At 47.9% G+C, this 26,202-nt stretch overlaps 2 protein-coding genes across 2 annotated transcripts in view; both read left to right on the forward strand.

The window, feature by feature from the left end:
- The window catches only part of LOC137544642 (ecto-ADP-ribosyltransferase 5-like), a 33,073-nt gene extending 30,864 nt beyond the window's left edge, over positions 1-2,209 (forward strand). Inside the window, exon 6 of the mRNA XM_068265738.1 lies at positions 2,013-2,209. Within this exon, the coding sequence (XP_068121839.1) occupies positions 2,013-2,209 (197 nt within the window). The remainder of the gene's footprint in view (positions 1-2,012) is intronic.
- A 208-nt stretch (positions 2,210-2,417) lies between these two features.
- Positions 2,418-26,202, forward strand: part of LOC137544643 (ecto-ADP-ribosyltransferase 5-like) — a 39,443-nt gene continuing 15,658 nt past the window's right edge. The window contains exons 1-2 of the mRNA XM_068265739.1: positions 2,418-2,483; positions 9,244-9,946. Coding sequence (XP_068121840.1) covers positions 2,418-2,483; positions 9,244-9,946 — 769 coding nt within the window. The remainder of the gene's footprint in view (positions 2,484-9,243; positions 9,947-26,202) is intronic.

The raw sequence follows: 26,202 nt of genomic DNA on the forward strand, positions 1-26,202 counted from the left end.
TATGCCCCAGCAACACCTGGCAGAACTTCACCTGCCACCATAGCCGACCAATCAGATTCCCATTCTCAGTACCACCCTTATGCAGTATTCCCTCAGCCAATCACACTCCTGGCTACCTCACAGAGGGAAAAATCAAACAGGATTGATACTGCTTACCTCAGGTTACCACAGTCCCATGTAGGGCCTATTATTAATCATTGCGGTCCTTTTCATTCTACCCGCAGCATCGCCTTTCATGAACTAGCTGCTTCTATGTAGGCAAATGTTTGTCATTTTTATACACCAGGTAACACAAACACAAGTGACAGCTCAGAGTTACTTTACTAGAAATGTAACAATGACAGCAAGAGAAAGGGAAATAACCGGCTGTTTTCCCCTCTCCCTGGAGACCATCTCTGCCTAGCACTCATCACCAGGACTCAGTTCCCAGCTGTCCCCATTCTGTCCTCCACCCCAGCAAGTGACGGTCCCTGCAGCCTCCACTGGATATAACCAGCCTCCGCCCTCAGCTGTCCCCACTCCAGCCTCCACTCCAGCAAGTGACGGTCCCTGCAGCCTCCCCTGGATGTAACCAGCCTCCGTTCTCAGCTGTCCCCACTCCAGCCTCCACCCCAGCAAGTCACGGAGCCTGCAGCCTCCCCTGGATATAACTAGCCTCCGTCCTCAGCTGTCCCCACTCCAGCCTCCACTCCAGCAAGTCACGAACCTTGCAGCCTCCACTGGATATAACCAGCCTCCGTCCTCAGCTGTCCCCACTCCAGTCTCCACTCCAGCAAGTGACGGTCCCTGCAGCCTCTCCTGGTGAGTCAACGCAACTCAAAACTTTGTCACTGTTTCTATGCGTATGGTAATATGTATTGTGTATTATGTAGATGGATGGATAGATAGATAGATAGATAGATAGATAGATGCCTGGAACTCACTTAACCTGCACTGCTAAAAACTCTGTCACTGTGTCTATATATATTGTGTCCTATGTATTATGTAGATAGATAGATAGATAGATAGATAGATAGATAGATAGATAGATAGATAGATAGTTGGATAGATAGTTGGATAGATGGATGGATGGATGTAGAGATGAGCGTAATGACTTAATTACAATTTCGCGAAATTTGGCGTAATTAGTGTAATTACGATTATGGCCGTAAGTACATAATCGTAATGAAGAAGGATTTCGCGAAATTCCGCGTAAGTGTAAATTTCGCATAATTTTCGCATTACAGTGGGTATCGCGAAATTACGTTTGCCTTGCATGCAACCGTTTGTAAGCGTAGTTACATAACGTAATTTCTCGATAGTTCATATTACTGTAAGCGTTAATTTTCGCGTAGTTTTCGCGTTATGGAATGCTGAGTTGTTTTTCCCCCACGAATAACGCTCCTTGTTATGCCCAAATAACTCAATTTTAGTTTCATCAGTCCACAGCACCTTATTCCAAAATGAAGCTTGTCCAAATGTGCTTTAGCATACCTTAACCCGCTCTGTTTGTGCTGTGGGCAGAGAAAAGGCTTCCTTCTTTTTATAGCTAACAAGTAATTACGAAATTCGTGAAATTATGAAGAAATGCGAAATTACGTGATGGTTTAACGCGAAATTACTTTATGGTTTAACGCGAAATTACGTTATGAACGAAACGCGAAATTACGCGTTGAAAATTACGTTTACGGTATTTTCAATTACGATTTTAATGGCAATTACGCTACCATAATTTCGCATCGTAATAGCAAGTTTCGCATGCGTAATTATAGTAACGCGAAATTTTTAAAATTTCGGCTCAACACTAGATGGATGGATGGATGGATGGATAGATAGATGATAGATAGATAGATAGATAGATAGATAGATAGATAGATAGATAGAGTGAAGTCCCGGTTACACGGAACTCACCTAACCAGCAGTCTCAACCAACCAGAACAAAAAAGTTACCAGTAGATGGATAACTGTTAGGTAATGTAGAGGATGGCTCATCAGGTCCTGCAGCTCACAGTTGTTGTTTCTCTTTTGTACAGAGATGAATGCCTCTGCCTCGCTGGCTGTAATATTCTGGCTGCTGATTGGATATAACGTTCTGCAGGTAAAACCCAGCAAAACCCCAGTGTGGCAAAAAGACATGACTAACTGTCAGATGGATGAGACTAGAGGTTCTAATGATATAAATGTTTGTGTTGGATCTGACTATGTTATAGGGTTAGTGATGCTTAAATGAGCCTCAGTTCAAAGTCCTTCAGACCAAACCGGGCACAAAATCCAGGAGTCAGATGAATCGAAGATGATTTCCTCTGAAATAAATACAGGTGGAATTTGGGCATAAATGCCTTGGCCTCCACGTCCGCTGAAAGTAATATGGTCAGGACCTTTTATTTACTAGGGGCGGGCCTTCAGAAAATAAACATATCTTTTGATTTGTAGTTTCGATGTTGGATCACCAACAGCCAATCGGTGACTTTATCTTTAAAGGCTTACAGCTGAAGGGCCTGAGGGTAGGCCTTGTGAGCAAAATATGTCAGGACTCGGCCCCACGGGACACAACTGCAGAGACAGGTCCTCACGGGCCTGACCATGGAACTCAGTGTCTAAAATGAATTCCCTTCTGTCACGGTCTCGCTCATGAAAATGCGCACAAAATATGATCCTAAATTCATTAGCCTGCTTTTAGAAAAACAGTGCTCATGTCAGCCAGACCTCTGCTACACAGGGAAGAGTTGTATATCTCTACCTGGCAAAGGGGCCATAAAGCAACAGACTCACTTTACAGTCATTGTTCCCTAGAGGGAGCCCCAATAAACCCTAAACCAGAGCATAGCTCAAGATCTACTACAAAGGTTTTAACCACCCTAGCATTCTATTAAATGCGCCAGGGTGGCGGCACAGCAATATTTTTTGAATTTTTTTTTTAATCATAGCGCTAGCTACATGATTCCCTGAAGGGCTTCCCCCGTCGTGACATCATCGGGAGTCCCGATACCCCCATCAGCTCTGCCTGGCACTGATTGGCCAGGCTGCACACGGGGTCTCGGGGTGGCCCTGTAACGCGACGGGTAGAGGCGCATTGGCAGGTAGCGGTGGCAATCGTCCTAAACACGCAGCTAGCAAAGTGCTAGCTGCATGTTTTTAAAAAAATTTGAGAAAATCGGCCCACCGGGGCCTGAGCAACGCTCTCCGGCGGTAATGGACGAGCTGAGCTCGTCAATACCGCCAAGGAGGTTAATAAGAAGCTACATGGACAAGAAAATATTCTGCATGTCCAAGCCAGCCACACATTAGAGCACTTGTGTCAAACTCTTGCCCGCGGGCCAAATTTGGCCCGCAGCGCCAGAAAAGTTGGCCCGCAAGTGCTTTCTTAATTAACATTGATTTTGGCCCGCGGCCATGTTCCCGGCTCTGCCCCCTCCCACTGTACGTTTGCACTGCCAGTCCTTCCTCCTTGTATGAGTGATAGAGCGTGATTACGCTCTATCACTCCCTTGCTCCGCCCGAATGGAGGGGTTTTTACTCACTGGCCAGCCTGCTGCCCCTTTCTCGCTGGCCGCCGCTCCGTTACCTCCTGGAGTCGGCGGCCCGTCCTGCACAGAAGTCCGCTCCCCTGATCCTCTTTGCATGCCCGGCGCCATGGCATGCAGCAGTGATGTGAACACAACAGAGCGGCTCCCCCGGTAACGTCGCGTATACAGGAAGTACTTCTTGTATACGCTCCTTCTAGGTCGGAGCCGCTCTGCTGTGTTCACATCACTGCTGCATGCCATGGCGCCGGGCATGCAAAGAGGATCAGGGGAGCGGACTTCTGTGCAGGACGGGCCGCCGACTCCAGGAGGTAACGGAGCTGTGGCCAGCGAGAAAGGGGCAGCAGGCTGGCTACCTGCTGGAAGAACCTACCTATCTAATCTATACAGGGGGACAGCTACCTATCTAATCTATACTGGGGGGACAGCTACCTATCTAATCTATACTGGGGGGACTGCTACCTATCTAATCTATATAGGGGGACAGCTACCTATCTAATCTATACTGGGGGAGCTGCCTATCTAATCTATACTGGGGGAAGCTACCTATCTAATCTATACAGGGGGAAGCTACCTATCTAATCTATACTGGGGACAGCTACCTATCTAATCTATACTGGGGACAGCTACCTATCTAATCTATATTGGGGACAGCTACCCATCTAATCTATACTGGGGGAGCTGCCTATCTAATCTATACTGGGGGAAGCTACCTATCTAATCTATACTGGGGGGACAGCTACCTATCTAATCTATACTGGGGGGACTGCTACCTATCTAATCTATACAGGGGGACAGCTACCTATCTAATCTATACAGGGGGACAGCTACCCATCTAATCTATACAGGGGGACAGCTACCTATCTAATCTATATAGGGGGACAGCTACCCATCTAATCTATACAGGGGGACAGCTACCTATCTAATCTATACAGGGGGACAGCTACCCATCTAATCTATACTGGGGGAGCTGCCTATCTAATCTATACTGGAGGAACCTACCTATCTAATCTATACTGGGGGACAGCAACCTATCTAATCTATACTGGAGGACAGCTACCTATCTAATCTATACTGGGGGGACTGCTACCTATCTAATCTATATAGGGGGACAGCTACCTATCTAATCTATACTGGGGGAGCTGCCTATCTAAACTATACTGGGGGAAGCTACCTATCTAATCTATACTGGGGAAACCTACCTAATCTAATCTATACAGGGGGATAGCTACCCATCTAATCTATACTGGGGGACAGCTACCTATCTAATCTATATTGGGGGGGCAGCTACCTATCCAGTGGCGTAGCTAAGGAGATGTGGGCCTCGATGCAAGTTTTAGAATGGGGCCCCCCATGCACTCTATACATAACAATTAATACGTTCACCAAAACTGGCCAATGACAACTACAGTGTCAGAAGTGCAAGAAGGGGATGAGGAACAGTTTGTTAATGATTACCACTATTCAAAGTATCTATAGAAGTGATTATTATGAGCACAGGACCAATAGAAAGCTAATACTGTAGTTGAGGGTGGGCCTTCGGGGCCCCTCTGGCCCAAGGGCCCCGATGCGGTCGCTACCTCTGCAACCCCTATTGCTACGCCCCTGTACCTATCTAATCTATACTGGGGGGACAGCTACCTATCTAATCTATACCGGGGACAGCTGCCTGTCTAATCTATACTGGGGAAACCTACCTATCTTATCTATACTGGGGGACAGCTGCCTATCTAATCTATACAGGGGACAGCTGCCTATCTAATCTATACTGGGGGACAGCTACCTATCTAACCTATACTGGGGAAACCTACCTATCTTATCTATACTGGGGGACAGCTGCCTATCTAATCTATACTGGGGACAGTTAATTATCTAACCTATACAGGGGACAGCTACCTATCTTATCTATACTGGGGGACAGCTACCTGTCTAATCTATACAGTGGACAGCTACCTATGTAATCTATACTGGGGACAGCTGCCTATCTAATCTATACTGGGGGACAGCTACCTATCTAACCTATACTGGGGAAACCTACCTATCTTATCTATACTGGGGGACAGCTGCCTATCTAATCTATACTGGGGACAGTTAATTATCTAACCTATACAGGGGACAGCTACCTATCTTATCTATACTGGGGGACAGCTACCTATCTAATCTATACAGTGGACAGCTACCTATTTAATCTATACTGGTGACAGCTACCTATTTAATCTATACTGGGGACAGCTACCTATCTAATCTATACTGGGGACAGCTACCTATCTAATCTATACTGGGGACAGCTACCTATCTAATCTATACAGGGGACAGCTACCTATCTAATCTATATTTGAGGCACCTACTTAGATAATCTATATTGGAGAAACCTACCTAGATAATCTATATTGGAGAAACCTACCTAGTTAATCTATATTGGAGAAACCTACCTAGCTAATCTATACTGGGGTCCCTTACCTAGCTAACCTATTTGCTTTTTTTTTTTTTTTGTCCCACTGCACCTAGCATGTAGCATGCGGTACAAATTGTCAGGTGCTGTGCGATCATTCCAAATGGGGGGGTTGTAAATATGACTGTTGGCCCTCGACCTGGTCTAAGTTTTTCATTTCGGCCCTCCGTCTATTTGAGTTTGACATCCCTGCATTAGAGGATATGGTGTGGTGTTTAATCTGCCCTAGCAAGGGGTCCATAAACCATGATGGCAGAGTCACTGGTTCCTACTTCAAAGATACACAATATGGGGAAAGGGGCGCCCTGGTGTATTTATAAAATCATTTAAAATCAGAATAAAATAGAAAAAAGTTGAGGTGGCTTGCCTCAGTGATGAAAACTTCTGTACAAACAAATAGTTTTTATTTTGCACAGGCAACGCGTTCCATGGGTCTGAGCCCGCTTCCTCGGGTCAATAAAAGTCCCAACAGAAAAAAAGCCTTCCAGAATAGGGAGCCTCTGAAACTAGTAAACTGCGGCATACGCCATATTCTTCTCAACCCAAAAGATGTTAAAGAGAACCTGAATTGAGAAGGATATGGATGCTGCCATATTTATTTCCTGTTAAACAATACCAGTTGCCTCGTTATCCTGCTGATTTCTTTGGCTGCAGTAGAGTATGAATCATGAATCACACACCTGAAACAAGCATGCAGCTAATCTAATCTAGTCAGACTTCAGTCAGAAACATCTGATCTGCATGCTTGTTCAGGGTCTATGGCTAGAAGTATTAGAGGCAGAGGATCAGCAGCATAGCCAGTCAATGTGCATTGTTTAACCATCTTAGCGGTATGGACGAGCTCAGCTCGTCCATCACCGCCGATGGCTGCCGCTCAGGCCCTGCTGGGCCGATTTTGTTGAAATAAAAAGCAGCACACGCAGCCGGCACTTTGCCAGCCGCGTGTGCTGCCTGATCGCCGCCGCTCTGCGGTGATCCGCCGCTAGCAGCGGCGAAAGAGGGTCCCCCCAGCCGCCTGAGCCCTGCGCAGCCGGAACAAATAGTTCCGGCCAGCGCTAAGGGCTGGATCGGAGGCGGCTGACGTCAGGACGTCGGCTGACGTCCATGACGTCACTCCGCTCGTCATCATGGCGACGAAGTAAGCAAAACACGGAAGGCCGCTCATTGCCTCCGGAGCGCCCTCTAGTGGGCTTTCATGCAGCCAACTTTCAGTTGGCTGCATGAAATAGTTTTTTTTTTATTTAAAAAAAACCCTCCCGCAGCCGCCCTGGCGATCTTAATAGAACGCCAGGGTGGTTAAAAGGCAATAAAAATGGCAGCCTCCCTATCCCTCTCACTACAGGTTTTCTTTAACCTCTTATCTTCCAGGCCCGCTGTTATTTCCTTATTGAGAGGTGCCTTACAATGGGATGTACTACACCAAACGTACTCCCCACCACTTTTTTAAAGCAACTTTATTAGAAGAAGGTTAGAAGAAATGAGAAGAAGTTTGCGGGACGATTGTAGTGGAATCTGGAAGTCCTCTGAAGTAAGGAGGCTCCAGTTATTGACCTCAGGATACCCAACTAGGCCGACAGATGTTAGCGATATTCCCCTCCCATTGGGACGATGATTCCCCTGTGGGATAGACCCCATATTTACATTAAATACTTACCATTTGGCTAAACTCTATGGTAAGGCTAAGTAACCACCGGTAGCTAAAGTGGCGGTGACATGCTCATTCCCTAAATCAAAGATGGTGACGGCTGTTTTTCACAATGATTAGTGTGATGTGAACCCTGCCTTAGAGTGGAACTTTTACCAAGCATTGAACTTCATCCCAATCAGTAGCTGATACCTCCTTTCCCGGTGAGAAATCTTCACCATTTCTCTAGTGGTGCATCAGGGACATCTGTGTGGCTGATATTGAGGTGAAACCCCGCCTTCTGTCTTTCGTCTTCCGCCTTCTGTCTTCCATCTGCCGTCTTCCGCCTTCTGTCTTCCGTCTGCCGTCTTCAGCCTTCTGTCTGCCGTCTTCTGTCTGTCGTCTTCCGTCTTCCGCCTTCTGCCTTCTGTCTTCCGCCTTCCGTCTTCAGACTTCTGTCTGCCGTCTTCCGTCTGTCGTCTTCCGCCTTCTGCCTTCTGTCTTCCGCCTTCCGTCTTCAGCCTCCTGCCTTCCGTCTTCCGCTCCCACAGTGTGATGTCATTGCCATGGCTATGACCATTTCCTAAAAATTCTATATTTGATCAGTGCGCTCCTCAATAGATATTCTAAATATTAATAAATCTCTGTCTGGTCGGATCGCTATTTTTCAATCGCACTAATTGGATGTTTAAATGGAATTGGATTATTAAATGGAATTACGCTATGGTACACCTGTTTGAGCCCTAGATCATTTCTTTGCTGACACAAGAGAAAGTCATCACAACAAGCTAGAGCTGCTAGTCTGTGAAGGGTCGGCCATATTATCTGGTGAGAGGCTTGAGTGCATAGCTGGTGGAGGCACTTTAGGGTGACCCGTGAGTGGAGTGGGAGCACTGGTGGTGCTGGATAGTGTATGCTCTGTAAATGGTATCACACTATTGCTGTGTCTCTCTTTCATATGACATGTATACACACATCTGAGGAGTCCTATATCAGTGGAGGAGTTTGTGTGCTGGCATGGTCCAAAAACGTGATTGCTAATCGTTAGTGGTTGGCCTATTGTTCCGGTGAGAATATATCATTACTGCTATGAACTGTATATGAAGAATTATTGGTTGGACTATTAACTAGATACCTGTGGATCACACCTATTGAGGGTGTTGTGGACTTTTTTAAATGTGGAATCTTGTGTATTAATATGTGGGTTGTTGAGCGCTGTTTCCATAGAATAGAAATTATGACCATTTCCTGTCTGTGAAACTCATTGCACTGTGGGAGATAAAGGCTACTGCCAACTGCCAAGCAAACGGTATCTCCCTCTGTGCATACATGGCATGGCGGGTCCCATCATGGCAATGCAAAAGCTGCAGTGCATCGCAAACAGTTAGCATGGAAGCGATGCACACTTTCATTATAAAGTATGCCTCTCTGTGTGGTCACATGATAGTGGTAACGTGCGGTGCGACCATATGAGGTGTGAAAGGGACCTTACAGAAGACATGGTATGGTGGAGTAGAGTATTGAAAGACTGAACTTCACTTTATACATTTCTTTATCCATTGAGTAAAATCCATCAATACCTTGAGTTTAGATTTGTTTTATCTTTTCCGTTTGATACTTTTATTATAGCAGTGCTGCCATACTTTGCCTTTCTGTTATTACAGGTGAGCTGTAGCACCTATAAGCTGAAATATAACCCGGAGATCTTTGATGATCAGTACATTGGATGTGCAGATATACTCTCTGAAGATACCATGCCCCGCCTCCTGCGCCATGAGAAAAATAAAAATCAACAATTTAATGAAGCTTGGAAGATGGCAACAAAGATTTGGCACAACATTGTCTCCAGGCTCGACCTTCCAGATACATTTGAAGATGAGCATGGTATTGCCTTGCTGGTTTTCACCAATAATTTGCCTGAAGGGAACCCCATCCACACACAATTAAATGGCAATCTTACCATCGCCGGGGCCTCTCGCAAAGACTATATGGAAAAGTTTCACTTCAAGGCTCTTCACTTCTACCTCACCAGAGCTCTCCAGATTCTGAAACCCAACTGTGAAAGCAACTACACAACCTTCAGAGGGAGCTTCGACTCATTCAAGGTTCCTCCAATCTTTAAGTTCGGAAGATTCACTTCCACTTCTCTGAACAAAACTTCTGCCCAACTTTTTGGCACAGAGACTTTCTTCGAGATCACCACCTGCTTTGGGGCTGGAATTGGGGACTTCTCGATTTTCCCATGGGAAGACGAAGTTCTAATCCCTCCAACGGAGAAGTTTGTATACATGACGAAAGATACATCAGGACACATTCTGAAGACCACAGGAAAAATGTGCAGCTTTTTCAACTGTGCCATCATGGGAGGTAAACATCAAGACTCGTAGCCTCTCTTTTATAGTAAAGGTATCTGTGATACCCTAGGTACGGTAGATAAATGGCAATCTAATTGGTTGGATTAGTGATCAATCATACTTGAACAAACGTAAATAGTAATAAACCTGACCAGTCCAATCGCAGTCACAATAATAGGGGTGCTGAAAGTCAAGTAGCGATCCGATAGCGTTAATGTTGATTTAGATGGGGTGGTAATAATCAGCTTGGTATACCATATAAATAAATGAAATAAGTCTCAGGTTCCATACTCACCTGGGGCTTCACACAGCCCCCTTAATGCAGCTTGAATCCCTTATCGCCTCCCCCCCCCCCCCCAGATCCGCTCCATGTCCACTGCTGGACAGCGGGGTAGAGGAGCATTCCAGGGAGATGGTAAGGGACCTGGCGGCCTCAAGCGGGCTGTATGAAGCCCCAAGTGAATATGGATCCTGAGACTTGTTTCGTTTCAGTTTCACTTTAAAGTGGAATTTATTGATAAGATGTGACAATTCACCTAGGAGAGAAAGTTAATTGGATCGGGCCTTATGTCCGCTAATAAGGAGGTCCTCATAGTGTTCATTGCACAATAAAGAGATCGTAAAAGTGTCTAGAAACACAAAACAGATGAGATAAGAGAGACAGTGCTTCATTACTGAAGGTACCAACCTCTTCCCAAGTGACCTGTCCACCAGTACATCTAGGCAATAATGCTTATTTTTGTGTTACAGAGAATATTATGTTATAGAATATGTTATAGAGAATTTTGTATAGGACTTCAAGTTCAAGCCATGTCATTGCAGCATGGTGGCTTTGGACACCTTTGAAAGACTAGTGGGTTTTTGGCAGCAAGGAGATTGTAAGGGTGCTGGTGGGGATTAAATAGAGCCAAAAAGCCAGCTGTCAAGACAGAAGTCCAATTTGCTTGTATTTGACATTGGTGATGAACTCAAGAGTGGGTATCGTTTAGGATTATCAGTCATGATTAGGTGACATTTAACTGGGATAGAGAATAAGAAAGGAAGCCAATTTTATTGGTTACAGGTAAAATGTTAAGATTAGGCATCAGAAAGGGGTTGTCATTGGCGGGGTTAGGGCTGGGCATCAGGAAAAGGTTAATGCTGTGGGAGGAAGTTAGGACTAGACTTAAAACGGAATATAACCCTGCATTTCAACTTTGCTCTAAAACATTATTTACAGTATATTAAATGCAACCAGCATTTTTTTTTTTACTAGACCAGCATTGGAAGGGTTACACAGGGCTTTAAAGTTCCTGGAGATTTCTGCAGACGCATCCGAAGCTGACATAGATACATTTTGTTTACATAAATGTATCTAAGTGTTGAATGTGACTCATCTCTCTGACTGAGAAGGAGTTGGAGGACAGCTAGAGAGTGTGTAACATTTCTCAATAGATACATATAACTAAATAGAATGTAACAATCTGAACTTCTGCATATCTCTCCACGGAACTTTAAACCTCTGTGTTTAACCCTTCCAATGCTGGTCTAGTAAAAAAAATGCTTTTTGCATATAATATGCTGTAAATAATGTTTTAGAGCAAAGTTGAAATGCAGGGTTACATTCCGCTTTAAGAAAAAAGGTTGGAGCAAACCTATGAGGAAGATAGGGTTAACATTTGAATAATTACCTCTGTAGTGGAAAGTTTCTGGCTGGTCCAGAGGCCGCGTACGTATTGTAATGCCACCGCTAAGTTGGGCGCAGGGTGAGCTGATTGATGGCTCTCCCTGCTGCCGCTCAAATACCCGATGGTGTAAAATACTATTCCCCCTCCCAGTCATAGCAATTCAGAGGGAGAAGTAATTTAAGGAACTGGATACCGCTGGGACCCTGAATTACCCTTACATGCCCTGCACACTATAGCATTGATTCTATAGCAGAGCCCAGCTTCGGGTCTGACTTGAGGCCTCCCAGATCCTTCTTAGCACCCATCTGCTGCCTGGAACCTACTTTTACTTGTGGCCCTGCTTCCGCCTGGATACAAGCTTTCCCACACTGGACATGCAAGAGTATGATCCCTGCATGGGCAGTAGAAGGTGTTATAAACTGTTCTTATCACCTTGCTTCGACACCATCGTCTCACAGACTGTGAGATCACTTGACTCTCCACACAGCAAACAGGAAATAGACTTTCTCAGGCTTCTCCAATGTTTCCGTTATTTATTCAAATCACAGAAAGACAGATAGATACAGTCATCATATCCTAGCTATGCAAATCTTCATGTTGCTCGTGATTAGACTCCCTACCGAAGTCTATCAGGTACCTTCTTCCTACCTACGTTACACTAAACTACCTATGTACATAGCATACATTATATCAGCTTACATAAAAGAATAACATGCTTAGAGGTCCAAGTCGGCCTTGCGAGCTAGTGCAGAAGGAAGAAGCAGAAGTGAGTTCTCCATCGCTCGCTCCAGATTTAATACCGGCTAGGAAAGAGTTAAATATGACATCATCTTCGCCACCCCCTATATCAGTCTATTGGTGGACCCACTCATGGTGTCATCATACCCGCCTACTCGATTAATAATCGATGAGACATTTGACATACATGCAGGAATGTGAATATTTACAAAACATGACTGATGTTTATTGTTCCAGGCCCAGGTCAGGGAGACCTGCGGCCTTGTTCAGAACAGCTTCTTGGTATGTTCTAGTTCTGCTGACAGAACTGCAGATTTTCTCTCTTCAGAGAAAATCCCCTTAAAGGGCAGGTCTGCTCATCAAGCCTTTTTGACTAACTCAGTCCAAATAACTGAGGCCTACTTAAATTATAACAATCCCCCCTAAAACGGCTTGACCCGCAGATCCCAGCGTCTGAACCTCCCAGTACCTGGTTTCTTTCTTGTATGTTTCACTTTTCGATGTTCGTGCTCACACAACTTCTCTGCTCTCGGTGGTTACCCCTGGAAGAGAGAGAGCAAGACCTCTTGGTCTTCCTGTAACCAGGCTCTCTGGGGAAGCCCTACTTCTAAGTCCCTCAATACCACATGCTCAGCATTTGCGTCACTTGCGTATCACTCACAAACTTGCATGACCACAGAAAAGTGAAACTCGTTTGTTTGTTACAAAACGGAGCAGTGCCAGGTGCCTTCTAAAAGAGCGCCTTTATACAATCAGCTCCTAGGTACTACTAAACCTATACCCGTAACCCTGTTTATCCCTTAATTTAAACTATTGGTTCCGGAGATTGTTTATGAGGCACCAATCTCTGGACCAGGTTAATTTATTTTACGTAATTTTAACCCGCAACCTCACCTGGACAATGATGCCTAAAGTTGTCATCCCCATCCAGACGACCAGTGGGTGTAGAAAGAACTTTGGAACTGCAGATGCCCCGTCCGAGTGTCCCTGGAACATCACCGGAACCTTTGTCCACCAGGGCAGACTGGAACTCACCTGCTCATTTTTGTGTTCTACCTCGTTAAGATCACCTGTATCATGGTGAAATCTTACCTCTAACTTAGTGTACTGTTTGTTTAACCTTTGTAACAAAATGTGGTCGTCTTGGATCAAACCCTGTTCCCCTTTGTCCCATGTCGGGTTCTCTTTCAGGACGGGAACTACCCGTGAAACTTTGACCTTTAGAGTTCTCTTAACAATTTGAGAAACAACGTCATCAAACCTGGATGACAGGATCCATATGGGATCTCCACTCACACAATATGTTCCCCTTGGAAACTCCCCCTTATCGGAACAATTATGAGAATATACCTTGAATGTATCATTAGACCTTATGTTAAAAAAACAAACCTTTCCTTCAGCCACCGGAACTATCGGTTGGGCTTCAGGGGGGATCTTTTGAATGGTAGCCTCGCATTCTGCGTTATTGAGCCTGCAGGCTTCTTCACTAAATTTGGCTTGCCCCGGCCAACGCAGATACTTCTGCAAGAAATGCCCGCATGAGGACAACTCTACTTGCTTCACCTCCCCGTCTAGCACCAAAAAAGGTTGACCTCTCAGGTCCTGGTGTAAGACACGGGTTGAGGTGGGAACTAAGGAAGTAGCGGTGTCTAAAGGAATGTTGCACCGTTTCCATTTGTTCACCCAAACATCTCGAAGCTGCCATGCAAAAGATCCTTCTCCAGAAAAATTAATATACCTCCCCTTGTCCAATCTCTCGCTGACAAAATATGTCCCCAGCTGTCCTGATTGGACCTCTTCCCCCCTTATGTCCTGAGGCACAATATGTACCTGAGGTCGGGAAGACTGTACTCTCTGCAATCTTTCGATTAAGAGTACCTCTTCACTTACCCAACTATCATGAGGATAAGCTGTTGCATATGGACTGTGTAATATCGTCCCCTGTTGTGACCCGTGTGGTGTGAATGGGGTTCCCTGTGTGGGCTTTCCCTCCCCCGGGACCGCTCTCCCCACCCTCTTTGTCACCTGGAAATGTGGCTTGATCTCGATTGTTACTTCTTGTTTCGAGAACCACCCACCCTTGGCTTTCCAGCCTTTACGTGTGTATAGTTGTTTCAGAGGCACTCTCTGTTGGTAGCTCCAGAGTGTGATGTTGTCCCCTGCGTCTCTCTGGTAAGAGAATTGACGCCTCCTGCTCGTTCCTCTCCAATCTGGAACCATCTCACTCTGCATAACCAAGACAAGGTACCCCTGAATCACACACTCCACCTTTTGCATGTACCCATTGTACTGCAATGTACCTTTTAACAAACCTTTGGATCGGTGCATCGATTCTGGGAGTGTGGCATTCAATAGCAGATTTACACTGCCATTAAACTCCCACTGCCCGCACACTTGACCCTTCAGACCTTTCACCCACCTTGTGCCATGAAATTTGCTTTCTCCTGGCACAAGTGCTCTTTTCCTCCGTCCCTGCATGGTCCATCTGTGCCAAGCGGAGGGAGGTGTGAAAGGATCAGTACCTTTGTCACCCAAACTTTAACATGCTTGGGCCTTGCATTCTCATTAACCCCTTATTATACATGAGAATGTCCTCTCTTCGTTCTCCTAGGACGGAATGGCAACCTAGGATCACCATCAGCATGGTACTCTTCATTATAAAAGCACCACCCTGGGAAAGAAAAACATTAGCACTTTGCATTATGCTTTGCTCCGACAGTTTTGTTAGTCTCTTTCCGATCTCCGAAATCTCGTGTTTTAGTCTCTTTCCGATTTCAGGAATCTCGTGTTTTAGTCTCTTTCCAATTTCAGGAATCTCGTGTTTTAGTCTCTTTCCGATTTCAGGAATCTCGTGTTCCTCCAAGCTTAGATTGGCATCTGGAACCTTTCGCTTATCCGACTGACATCTCCATCTTTGCTGCCAGCACTGCAGCTGTCTCAATTCCATATTGCCAAACACCTGAAATCGAAATACAAACAAATCAATTCTTATTAATGATTTGGGATTCGCCCTGCGGCTTGTACTCTTTACACTTTAAATTGATCAATATATACCGTAATTGATCTCGTTGCTTTATGGTTCTCATGAACTCTGTTTACTCTTATTGGTAGATTGGAGTTAAACTGCACCCCCCTACCTCAGTACTATCCTCAGTACTTACCTGTTTAAGATATGCTCCCGCGGACTTCACCTATGGAAGCTCGCTTCACCTTTGGAAGCTCTCACCCCATTGCAGCTCACTCCCCATCCCCCCTTATCTGTCCATGCGCGGCCGTCGCATGCACAGATTACGGATGCCACACCTGATGCTGCTTTGCAGGTGAGCCTGCAATGCTCTTACTCATTATCGCATTTACTTGTCTAGAACTTCATCACGATACCAGCTCTGCTAGAAGTTCTGTGTGTTGTACCCTCTGATCAATGTTTGCCGTGCCACTACCCCCAGACTTCACAAAAAAAACGGCTGCCTCCCTGTAGGAAGGAGCACTTTACACTTAAACTACACAGGGTGCAGGGCTAAGCATACCAGCGTCACATGCCTGTATGCAGATCCCTGAATGCCCACTTGGTAGGTAGTCACATGGCAAACACCGTACTGATACACTGTCACTCTGTAAACGGCAATTCTATCATCTGTATAATTGCCCCATGAACTGTTGTCAGTCCTTGTTCTTTGTGCTACAATTGATAGGAGCTGGAAAAAACATATTTGACCAATCAGTGGACGAAAAAAAACGCACACAAAAACAGCTCCAGCCCAGCATAGACCTCTCAGTCCAGCTCTGGCCCTGTTCACGACAAAACCGGAAAAAACGTTACCGCTCTGCAGAAGCGGCGACGGAAACCCGAATTGGTCAACTCCCTTTTTTCCAACTCCGGCACCCCCCTGATGCACTGTCCCCCCCTATACGCTATTGGGAACTCATGCTGCACCACCCATTAAGGTGCCCCACTTACAGGAATAATCCCATAAGCAACTCAGTACAGACCCTTTCCTGATCTGCACTGCTACGTGTGTCCCCGCACCGAGCTGGGAAACACTTCCTATTCTGGCATTCCTTTCCATGGACCCAGGGAAAATCTCTGGGGAAATACTTTGAGAACCGAGACACACAGTAGACTGTCTCTGTATTTCTACCCCCCTCCCTTTCAGCTGCTCTGCCCGGAGCCGCGAGCACAGCCTGACGTGATGTGGATCCCCCAGCCCCTCCTCCCCCCTGCCATGACGTGTGGGGGCCATGACTCACGGGGGCGGGCTCTCTCCACTGCCGCCATTTTGAGTCCTGGACTGCCAGCCAAGATGGCTGCTCCCATATCAGCCTCTCGTTCCTATAGACCTAGGAGAGAGAACAAAACTCACACAGAACATACATTTTTTTTTTTTATCGTTACACACAGCATCTATCCACAGTGCACAAAAATCAGCCTCAGCATTCCTTCACGTCTCAGCTGTAATCCGAACTGCAATCAGACATACGGATCCCCAGAGACGTAGGAATCTTTCTCACTCTATCACAGACATAACTAAGAACCGCCCGAGCGAGCTATACGACTCCAAACCACTGTAACTGTTTTAACTGTTAACATCCCAGCTCAAACTTCAACACAATACAGACATTGAAAAAACATGTTAGCAGCAGCACCGACTGGAAATGCGAGAAACGTGCAGAACATCTCACCAACAGAAAGACACTCGCTTTCCTCCTCTCTCCCTCTATCCCCTCTCTCCACAACTCATCTGCAGCTTATCTCAGCCATAACTCAGAACTATTACAGCGCTATTACTGAGACGCACAACAGACGAGCTGGCTGAACAACATAACAGATGCAGATATTTACAAGCATGTTAGCAGCTCTGACTGGAAATAGATAAGCTTGCACCTCTCACTACACTCCTCTCTATCACCTCTCCCTCACATCCAGTACTAACAGAAGCACCGCTGGCTTATCTCCTGCTGCGGGGGACCCCCCCCCCCCTTTTTCCCAGCCTCTGTAGAGACGGGGAGAGAAGAGAAGAGAAAAAAAAAAAAAACCAATCGACTTCTTTCCAGCAAAAACATGCCTGCGACAAATGCAGAGATAACCACTCCGTAAATATACAACAGCCCGCAGCCACCATGCTGCAATTAACACAGAATATACACATTAACACATTATCCTCCTCTCATACAATAAAGATAATGCAACACAACAACGTAAAACATACTTGCCTGATCAGAGGACTTTGTAAGCCTGCGAATTCGACCAGCTTTTGGCAACTTTCCACGACACTGAGTGGATCCCTGGAACTACTGAGCGTCAGCTCTGTGTACCCACACTGGCTCAGCGGATCAATCTCCAGCGGCAGCTGCCAGCCGGCCTCGGAGCTTCCAGACACCTGCGATCCGGTTTAGGCTATGACTGCGTGCACTGTCAGTCAAAGTTTAACATCCACGAGTGTCGCCGCTGGTTCTCTCGAATTGTAGCCCGTGTGTGCTCGGCTCCCACACACTACTCACACCAGCTTATCAGTCTCAGCTTGATAAGCTTTACAGTCCGTGTCCGTCTATTCCGCTTGTTTTGCTGTGGAATATCTTGAAACCATTTTCCTTCGGCCCCGGCCCCTGTCTGCCTGTATAGCTAGGCAGGGAAGGATTTCAGGCACCACTGTTATAAACTGTTCTTATCACCTTGCTTCGACACCATCGTCTCACAGACTGTGAGATCACTTGACTCTCCACACAGCAAACAGGAAATAGACTTTCTCAGGCTTCTCCAATGTTTCCGTTATTTATTCAAATCACAGAAAGACAGATAGATACAGTCATCATATCCTAGCTATGCAAATCTTCATGTTGCTCGTGATTAGACTCCCTACCGAAGTCTATCAGGTACCTTCTTCCTACCTACGTTACACTAAACTACCTATGTACATAGCATACATTATATCAGCTTACATAAAGGAATAACATGCTTAGAGGTCCAAGTCGGCCTTGCGAGCTAGTGCAGAAGGAAGAAGCAGAAGTGAGTTCTCCATCGCTCGCTCCAGATTTAATACCGGCTAGGAAAGAGTTAAATATGACATCATCTTCGCCACCCCCTATATCAGTCTATTGGTGGACCCACTCATGGTGTCATCATACCCGCCTACTCGATTAATAATCGATGAGACATTTGACATACATGCAGGAATGTGAATATTTACAAAACATGACTGATGTTTATTGTTCCAGGCTCAGGTCAGGGAGACCTGCGGCCTTGTTCAGAACAGCTTCTTGGTATGTTCTAGTTCTGCTGACAGAACTGCAGATTTTCTCTCTTCAGAGAAAATCCCCTTAAAGGGCAGGTCTGCTCATCAAGCCTTTTTGACTAACTCAGTCCAAATAACTGAGGCCTACTTAAATTATAACAGAAGGAAGCGCTCAAGCATGGAGGACCAGACACCACTAGGGATCATGGGAAATGTAGACCTGTTTCCATCAGATAGCTGGTATGAGAAGCAGAATAAACTCTTCACAGCAGCCTTCGGTTGAGAGCAGTGGTGCTCAGCAGAGCTCGAATATTCGAGTAGCTCGAATATTCGAGCTCTTTTTCAGCTATCCGAGCTCGGTATTCGAGCTCCGAATAGCTGTAGCTATTCGAATGGGCTATCCGAGTACACTCGAATAGCCCATTCACTATTCGAGCTATTCGAGCAAACGGCGCTATTCGAGCTCGGTACCGAGCTCGAATAGCGTCATAGCCCAGATTGATGTCCTTAGAGCCAATCAGAGGGCTCCCAGGCCCTCTGACGGCAGCCAATCACAGAGGGGGACCCTGGCCAGCCCCTACCCTATAAATAGCGGCCGCCATGTTCCGTTTCTCCATGCTTGCCTGAGACTTGTACAGAGAGAGAGTTGCTCCTTTGTGCTTTGGCTTAGCAAGTGCTCTATTGTGATCATTTACCTAGCGTTTTTGCTCACCTACACCTGCCATATACACCTATATTGTTGTTAGTTAGATAGACATTGTATTTTAGTTAGTAGCTTGTGTGTTACATTAGAGACAGGCAGCTGCTGCAAGCTTACAGGTTTAGGCCTCAGGGGGGCCTTGCCTCTGTGGGCAGCTGTCCTCTGTTTATTTCTCTCATCTATACCAGTATTTCTGCTGTCCTTTACTAATAGTATTGTAGTTATACTGTACTAGGAGTAGGACACTCACTGACTGTCACTGTTTATAGGCTACTAGCTAGCTCCTGCGTGTGTGCACTCACTCACTGTCTGTGTGTACACACACTCTATTTCCTTCTGATTACTGATAGATTATTGTTAGTTAGTTGTACTTACTGTTACTACTTACTCTTACTGTACTAGGAGTCTAGGACACTCAGTCAGACAGTCACTGTGTTCATAGGCTACTAGCTCCTGCGTGCGGTCACTCACTGTCTGAGTGTACACACACCACCCACACTCCATTTCCTTCTGATCGCTGATTGATTATTGTAATTAGTTAGTTCTACTTACTGTTACTACTTACTCTTACTGTACTAGGAGTCTAGGACACTCAGTCACTGTGTTCATAGGCTACTAGCTCCTGCGTGCGGTCACTCACTGTCTGAGTGTACACACACCACCCACACTCCATTTCCTTCTGATCGCTGATTGATTATTGTAATTAGTTAGTTCTACTTACTGTTACTACTTACTCTTACTGTACTAGGAGTCTAGGACACTCAGTCACTGTGTTCATAGGCTACTAGCTCCTGCGTGCGGTCACTCACTGTCTGAGTGTACACACACCACCCACACTCCATTTCCTTCTGATCGCTGATTGATTATTGTAATTAGTTAGTTCTACTTACTGTTACTACTTACTCTTACTGTACTAGGAGTCTAGGACACTCAGTCACTGTGTGTTCATAGGCTACTAGCTCCTGCGTGCGGTCACTCACTGTCTGAGTGTACACACACCACCCACACTCCATTTCCTTCTGATCGCTGATTGATTATTGTAATTAGTTAGTTCTACTTACTGTTACTACTTACTCTTACTGTACTAGGAGTCTAGGACACTCAGTCACTGTGTTCATAGGCTACTAGCTCCTGCGTGCGGGCACTCACTGTCTGAGTGTACACACACCACCCACACTCCATTTCCTTCTGATCGCTGATTGATTATTGTAATTAGTTAGTTCTACTTACTGTTACTACTTACTCTTACTGTACTAGGAGTCTAGGACACTCAGTCACTGTGTTCATAGGCTACTAGCTCCTGCGTGCGGTCACTCACTGTCTGAGTGTACACACACCACCCACACTCCATTTCCTTCTGATCGCTGATTGATTATTGTAATTAGTTAGTTCTACTTACTGTTACTACTTACTCTTACTGTACTAGGAGTCTAGGACACTCAGTCACTGTGTGTTCATAGGCTACTAGCTCCTGCGTGCGGTCACTCACTGTCTGAGTGTACACACACCACCCACACTCCATTTCCTTCTGATCGCTGATTGATTATTGTAATTAGTTAGTTCTACTTACTGTTACTACTTACTCTTACTGTACTAGGAGTCTAGGACACTCAGTCACTGTGTTCATAGGCTACTAGCTCCTGCGTGCGGTCACTCACTGTCTGAGTGTACACACACCACCCACACTCCATTTCCTTCTGATCGCTGATTGATTATTGTAATTAGTTAGTTCTACTTACTGTTACTACTTACTCTTACTGTACTAGGAGTCTAGGACACTCAGTCACTGTGTGTTCATAGGCTACTAGCTCCTGCGTGCGGTCACTCACTGTCTGAGTGTACACACACTAAATTTACTTGTGATTACTACTGATTATTGTAACTGCTAGTTGTACTTCCTGACTGTTACTACTTACTTACTGTACTAGGGGACACTCACTCAGTCACCTCACCAACCAACCCACTCCATTAAAGTACCCCACTTTTCACCCGCCCTTTTAAAAAACTTTTGTCTATACGCCCAAAACATTGAAGATGTCTGGAAGTGGCAGCCAGCGCGGTTTGGGCAAGGGGAAGGGCAGCAAGGGAATCAGGAGGAGAGGGAGCAGCATTGTGGCAAGCCGCGGCCGCGGGCGCGCCACCATGCACAGTTCCGCAGCAGCAGCAGCAGCGTCAGTGGCTAACATTCCTCCCATAGCCACTGGCCGTGGACGCCTTGGGCGCCGCCCAGCAGGAGCATCTGCAACTCACGCTGCAGAGACACAGCAGCAGCAGCGTGTAGCACCTGCTCCCATTTTCCTCCAGCCGGGTCGGAAACGTCCCATTGAGGAAAAGGATGCAGACACTGTGGTGCAACTCATGACGGAGGATGAGCAGCCCGCCATCAGCTCTGCATCCGAGGCCTCCACCCTCACCACCACCACCACCCCTGTTCGCAGCAGCCGCCCAGCAGGGTCTGGGGAGGAGGCCAGTTCACCGTCACTCGCCGACCTGTCATTCAGCAGTCTTTTGACCCCAGGCATCATGAGTAAATTGTCTGCTGTTGTTGGCGATCTTGAGGAGGAGATGCTGATGGGCACTTTGGGGGATGAGGGATTGGACAGCAAGACTGTGGCGACAGTCAAGCAGCCCATCCATGCATCAGGAGAGGAGTTTGGGGGGTCCTCATCCCAGCAGGACATGTTTCAGGAGGGGGAGGATGATGATGACCCGGTGACAGACAGAGACTGGGTGCCACCACCTCCAGGGGATGTCGTTCTCAGCAGCTCTGAGGAGGAGGAGGAGGATGCGCTTGTGGGCCTTGCAAGGAGGCGCATCATTGCAAGCATTGGCAGCGTCCCACACCCTGCTGGTGTCTCAGGCTCAGCAGCAGCAGCATCAGCCAGTACCACCACCAGCCGCACCCAAGCCCCCCCCCCAACCACCACAGGGAGACAGGCAGCAGCGCTTCCATGCCGTAGGGGGATGTTTCTGTCACCAATCTGGCGCTTTTTCACCATGCCCACTGTGTACAGCAAGTACGCCACTTGCAACCACTGTCAGCGGAAGTTGAGCAGAGGTGCAGACCCCTTAAAGTTCAGCACCAGCTCGCTCATCAACCACCTTGCGGCTAAACATTTCCACCAGCATGAGGAGTTCCAGAGGCTGAAGGCATCTGGTGCTGGCAGTGGCACCACACCCATCACTGCACAGCCTTCAGCAGCAGCAGCAGCAACAGCAGCCACCCGCCCTCCTGCTCCTCCAGCAGCACCAGCAGGAGTGCGGAAACGCACTGCTCCTCCCCCCTCTGCAACTCCTGCCGCCGACACTGAGGCCTGTTCTGGCAGCCAGTCCTCAGTGGCCTCCTCTGCTGTGTCTGCTGATTCCCGTGTCAGCAAAAGGCCACGCCAGAGCCTTTTGAGCGAGTCCTTCCAGGGGGTGGTTAGGGCTCTGCCTCCCAGCAGCCGTCGCGTGCGGCAGCTGAACGGCTTGCTGGCACGGGCCATGTGCTCCCAACTCCTGCCGTACACGCTCGTGCAGGAGGGGAGCGACATTCGTGCGCTGCTTGCTTGCGCAGCCCCAGACTGGCAGCTCCCCAGCAGACACTTTTTCTCCCGCAAGGCCATTCCTGCACTGCACCGCTTTGTGATGGCCAATGTGGAGCGAGGGCTGGAGCACGCGGTTGGTGAAAGGGTCCACGTCACCATGGACTCCTGGAGCAGCCGCTTCGGGACAGGCCGCTACCTGTCCTTCACTGTCCACTGGGTCAGCTTGGTGGAAGGGGGTGAGGATGGGAGAGCAGCAGCGGGCACAGCAGCAGCAGCAACACAGTGGGTGGTGCCACCCCGCAGGGTCAGGGGAACTGCAGCAGGTTCCTCCGATCCTCTGCCATCCTCCGGCACACCTGGCCAAACCCCCCGCCTCAGCAGCAGCGTGAAGGCCCGCCACTGCCAAGCGCTGCTGCACTTGGTCAGCCTTGGGAAGACCAAGCTGACGGCAACCCATGTGTTGGCCAAACTCCAGGAGCAGGAGAGGATTTGGCTGACCCCCAGAGGCCTCAGAGTCGGAGAGGTGGTGGCCGACAATGGGGCCAATCTGGTTGCCGCAATACACAGGGGAAACCTGACCCACATCCCCTGTCTTGCCCACGTGCTGAACCTGGTGGTGCAGAAGTTCCTGCGCACCTACCAGGGGATGGGCGAACTGCTGGAAACGGCAAGGAATGTTGTGCGTCACTTCCGGCGCTCGGCTGCAGCCTGTGCGAGCCTGGAAGACGTGCAAAAGGAGCTGGATCTGCCACGCCATCGGCTGATCCTTGACGTTCCGACTCGCTGGAACTCCACCCTGGCGATGTTGGAGCGTCTGGTTGAACAGAGGCACGCTGTCAAACAGTACCTTGCCCTGGCCACTGTTTCCGCAGCTCTGAGAAGGGACAAGACCAGCAACTTCCCGTCCATCGTCCCCGATGATGACTGGAGGCACATGCAGCAGGTGTGCTTAGTGCTGGCTCCCTTCCTGCAGGCCACAAACATGGTGAGCAGGGACCATGCTATGGTCTGCGAGTGGGTGCCCCTGGTTTCTCTGCTGAACAGGGCCCTCGATGCTTTGCTGGAACAGGGAGCGGCAGCCTTGGACCAGCAGGAGCGGCAACCAGCTGCGCAGTCCACCTCTGAGGGGGAGGAGGAGGAGGACTTGGTGGAGGTCCCTGACCTGGCTGCTGATGAGGGGGATCAGCACAGCGCAGCTGAGTTGGTGCGGGGGTGGAGAGAGGATGAGGCGGCAGAGGAGGAGGATGAGGACAGCACTGACGTCGATGTGCCAGCAGACGTGGCCCGCCTCTTCCCAATGGCAGCGCACATGCTGACGTGCCTGCGCAGGGACCCCAGGGTGATCCAGATGAAGCAGAGGGAGGACATCTGGATCAGCATGATGTTGGACCCACGCCTCAAGGGGAAGTTGAGCCAGTTCCTGCCGCCTGCAGGAGGAGACCCAGCGCAACAAATAAGGAGCTTGCAGCAGGCCCTTGTTGAGCGCTTGGAGGAAGCCTTCCCCCAGCCTTCCACCCCCACTGTCCAGCAGCCAGCACAGAGGCAGCAGCAGGTGCCTGCATCCAGCAGCAGCAAGCGCCCCACAGACCTGCTGTCTCTCAGCCACGAGCTCTACAGGACTGTAGAGGCTCCGGCAGCAGTGACTAGAGAGGAGATGCATGCAGCAGCATCCTCCTCCGGTCACAGCCAGCGCCTGACCCGCATGGTGGCTGACTACATGGGGTCGTACAGCGGGCTTGACAGCGATGCCCCTGTTGATCCCATGGAGTATTGGGTCAAGCGCATGGAGATCTGGAGCGAGCTGGCGCAGTACGCCCTGGAAGTGCTGTCCTGCCCCCCTTCCAGCGTGCTGTCCGAGCGCTGCTTCAGTGCAGCTGGTGGCGTGGTCACCGAGAAACGCTCACGTCTGTCTCACAAGTCTGTGGACAGACTGACGTTTCTCAAGATGAACCAGGCGTGGGTGGAAGGCGAGTTCCTGGCCCCTGTTGTCGGCGAGAGGGGGAAATGAACTGGCTGCCGGAACCATCGTTAATGTGCCTTACCACCCTTTACCACCTCCTGGCTCCTGCTCACTAAGCCAGCCTGGTTCACTTTGACTATTACGTCGCCTGCAGCCACACATTTTACACCTACAGTGGGCTGCTGTGTACTGCCCTTCTGCTGTCTGTCTGTGTTTCCCACTGCCAGGGTACACAGATGATTTACCTTCTGCTGCCACTCTGCCACCAGCTATTACGTCAAACAATAGCTATATTGGTTGCAAAACCAAAAACCAAAAAACCATAAAAAAAAAAAAAAGGTTTAATTTTTCTGAGGTGCCCGGGTTGAAAACTGTGTTGTCCCAGTTGTGTATTGGACACAATGTGGGCTGCACGACCGCTGTCTGGGACCTCCTGTTGTGTTTATTTACAGCCCTGGTATCACCGCTAGGTACCAGGGCTATTATGTCACGCTGCCTACCTGCTGCCACACTCACACTGCTCCTCCATACCTCCTCCTGCTGCTGCTGCTGCTGTCTGTCTGTGTTTCCCACTGCCAGGGTACACAGATGATTTACCTTCTGCTGCCACTCTGCCACCAGCTATTACGTCAAACAATAGCTGCTCGCCTACTCCTCCATTCCTCCTCCTGCTGCTGCTGTCTGTCTGTGTTTCCCACTGCCAGGGTACACAGATGATTTACCTTCTGCTGCCACTCTGCCACCAGCTATTACGTCAAACAATAGCTATATTGGTTGCAAAACCAAAAACCAAAAAACCATAAAAAAAAAAAAAAGGTTTAATTTTTCTGAGGTGCCCGGGTTGAAAACTGTGTTGTCCCAGTTGTGTATTGGACACAATGTGGGCTGCACGACCGCTGTCTGGGACCTCCTGTTGTGTTTATTTACAGCCCTGGTATCACCGCTAGGTACCAGGGCTATTATGTCACGCTGCCTACCTGCTGCCACACTCACACTGCTCCTCCATACCTCCTCCTGCTGCTGCTGCTGCTGTCTGTCTGTGTTTCCCACTGCCAGGGTACACAGATGATTTACCTTCTGCTGCCACTCTGCCACCAGCTATTACGTCAAACAATAGCTGCTCGCCTACTCCTCCATTCCTCCTCCTGCTGCTGCTGTCTGTCTGTGTTTCCCACTGCCAGGGTACACAGATGATTTACCTTCTGCTGCCACTCTGCCACCAGCTATTACGTCAAACAATAGCTATATTGGTTGCAAAACCAAAACCAAACAAACCATTAAAAAAAAAAAAAAGGTTTAATTTTTCTGAGGTGCCCGGGTTGAAAACTGTGTTGTCCCAGTTGTGTATTGGACACAATGTGGGCTGCACGACCGCTGTCTGGGACCTCCTGTTGTGTTTATTTACAGCCCTGGTATCACCGCTAGGTACCAGGGCTATTATGTCACG

This window comes from Hyperolius riggenbachi, chromosome 2 (genome assembly GCF_040937935.1).
Source record: "Hyperolius riggenbachi isolate aHypRig1 chromosome 2, aHypRig1.pri, whole genome shotgun sequence".
Taxonomy (NCBI): Eukaryota; Metazoa; Chordata; class Amphibia; order Anura; family Hyperoliidae; genus Hyperolius; species Hyperolius riggenbachi.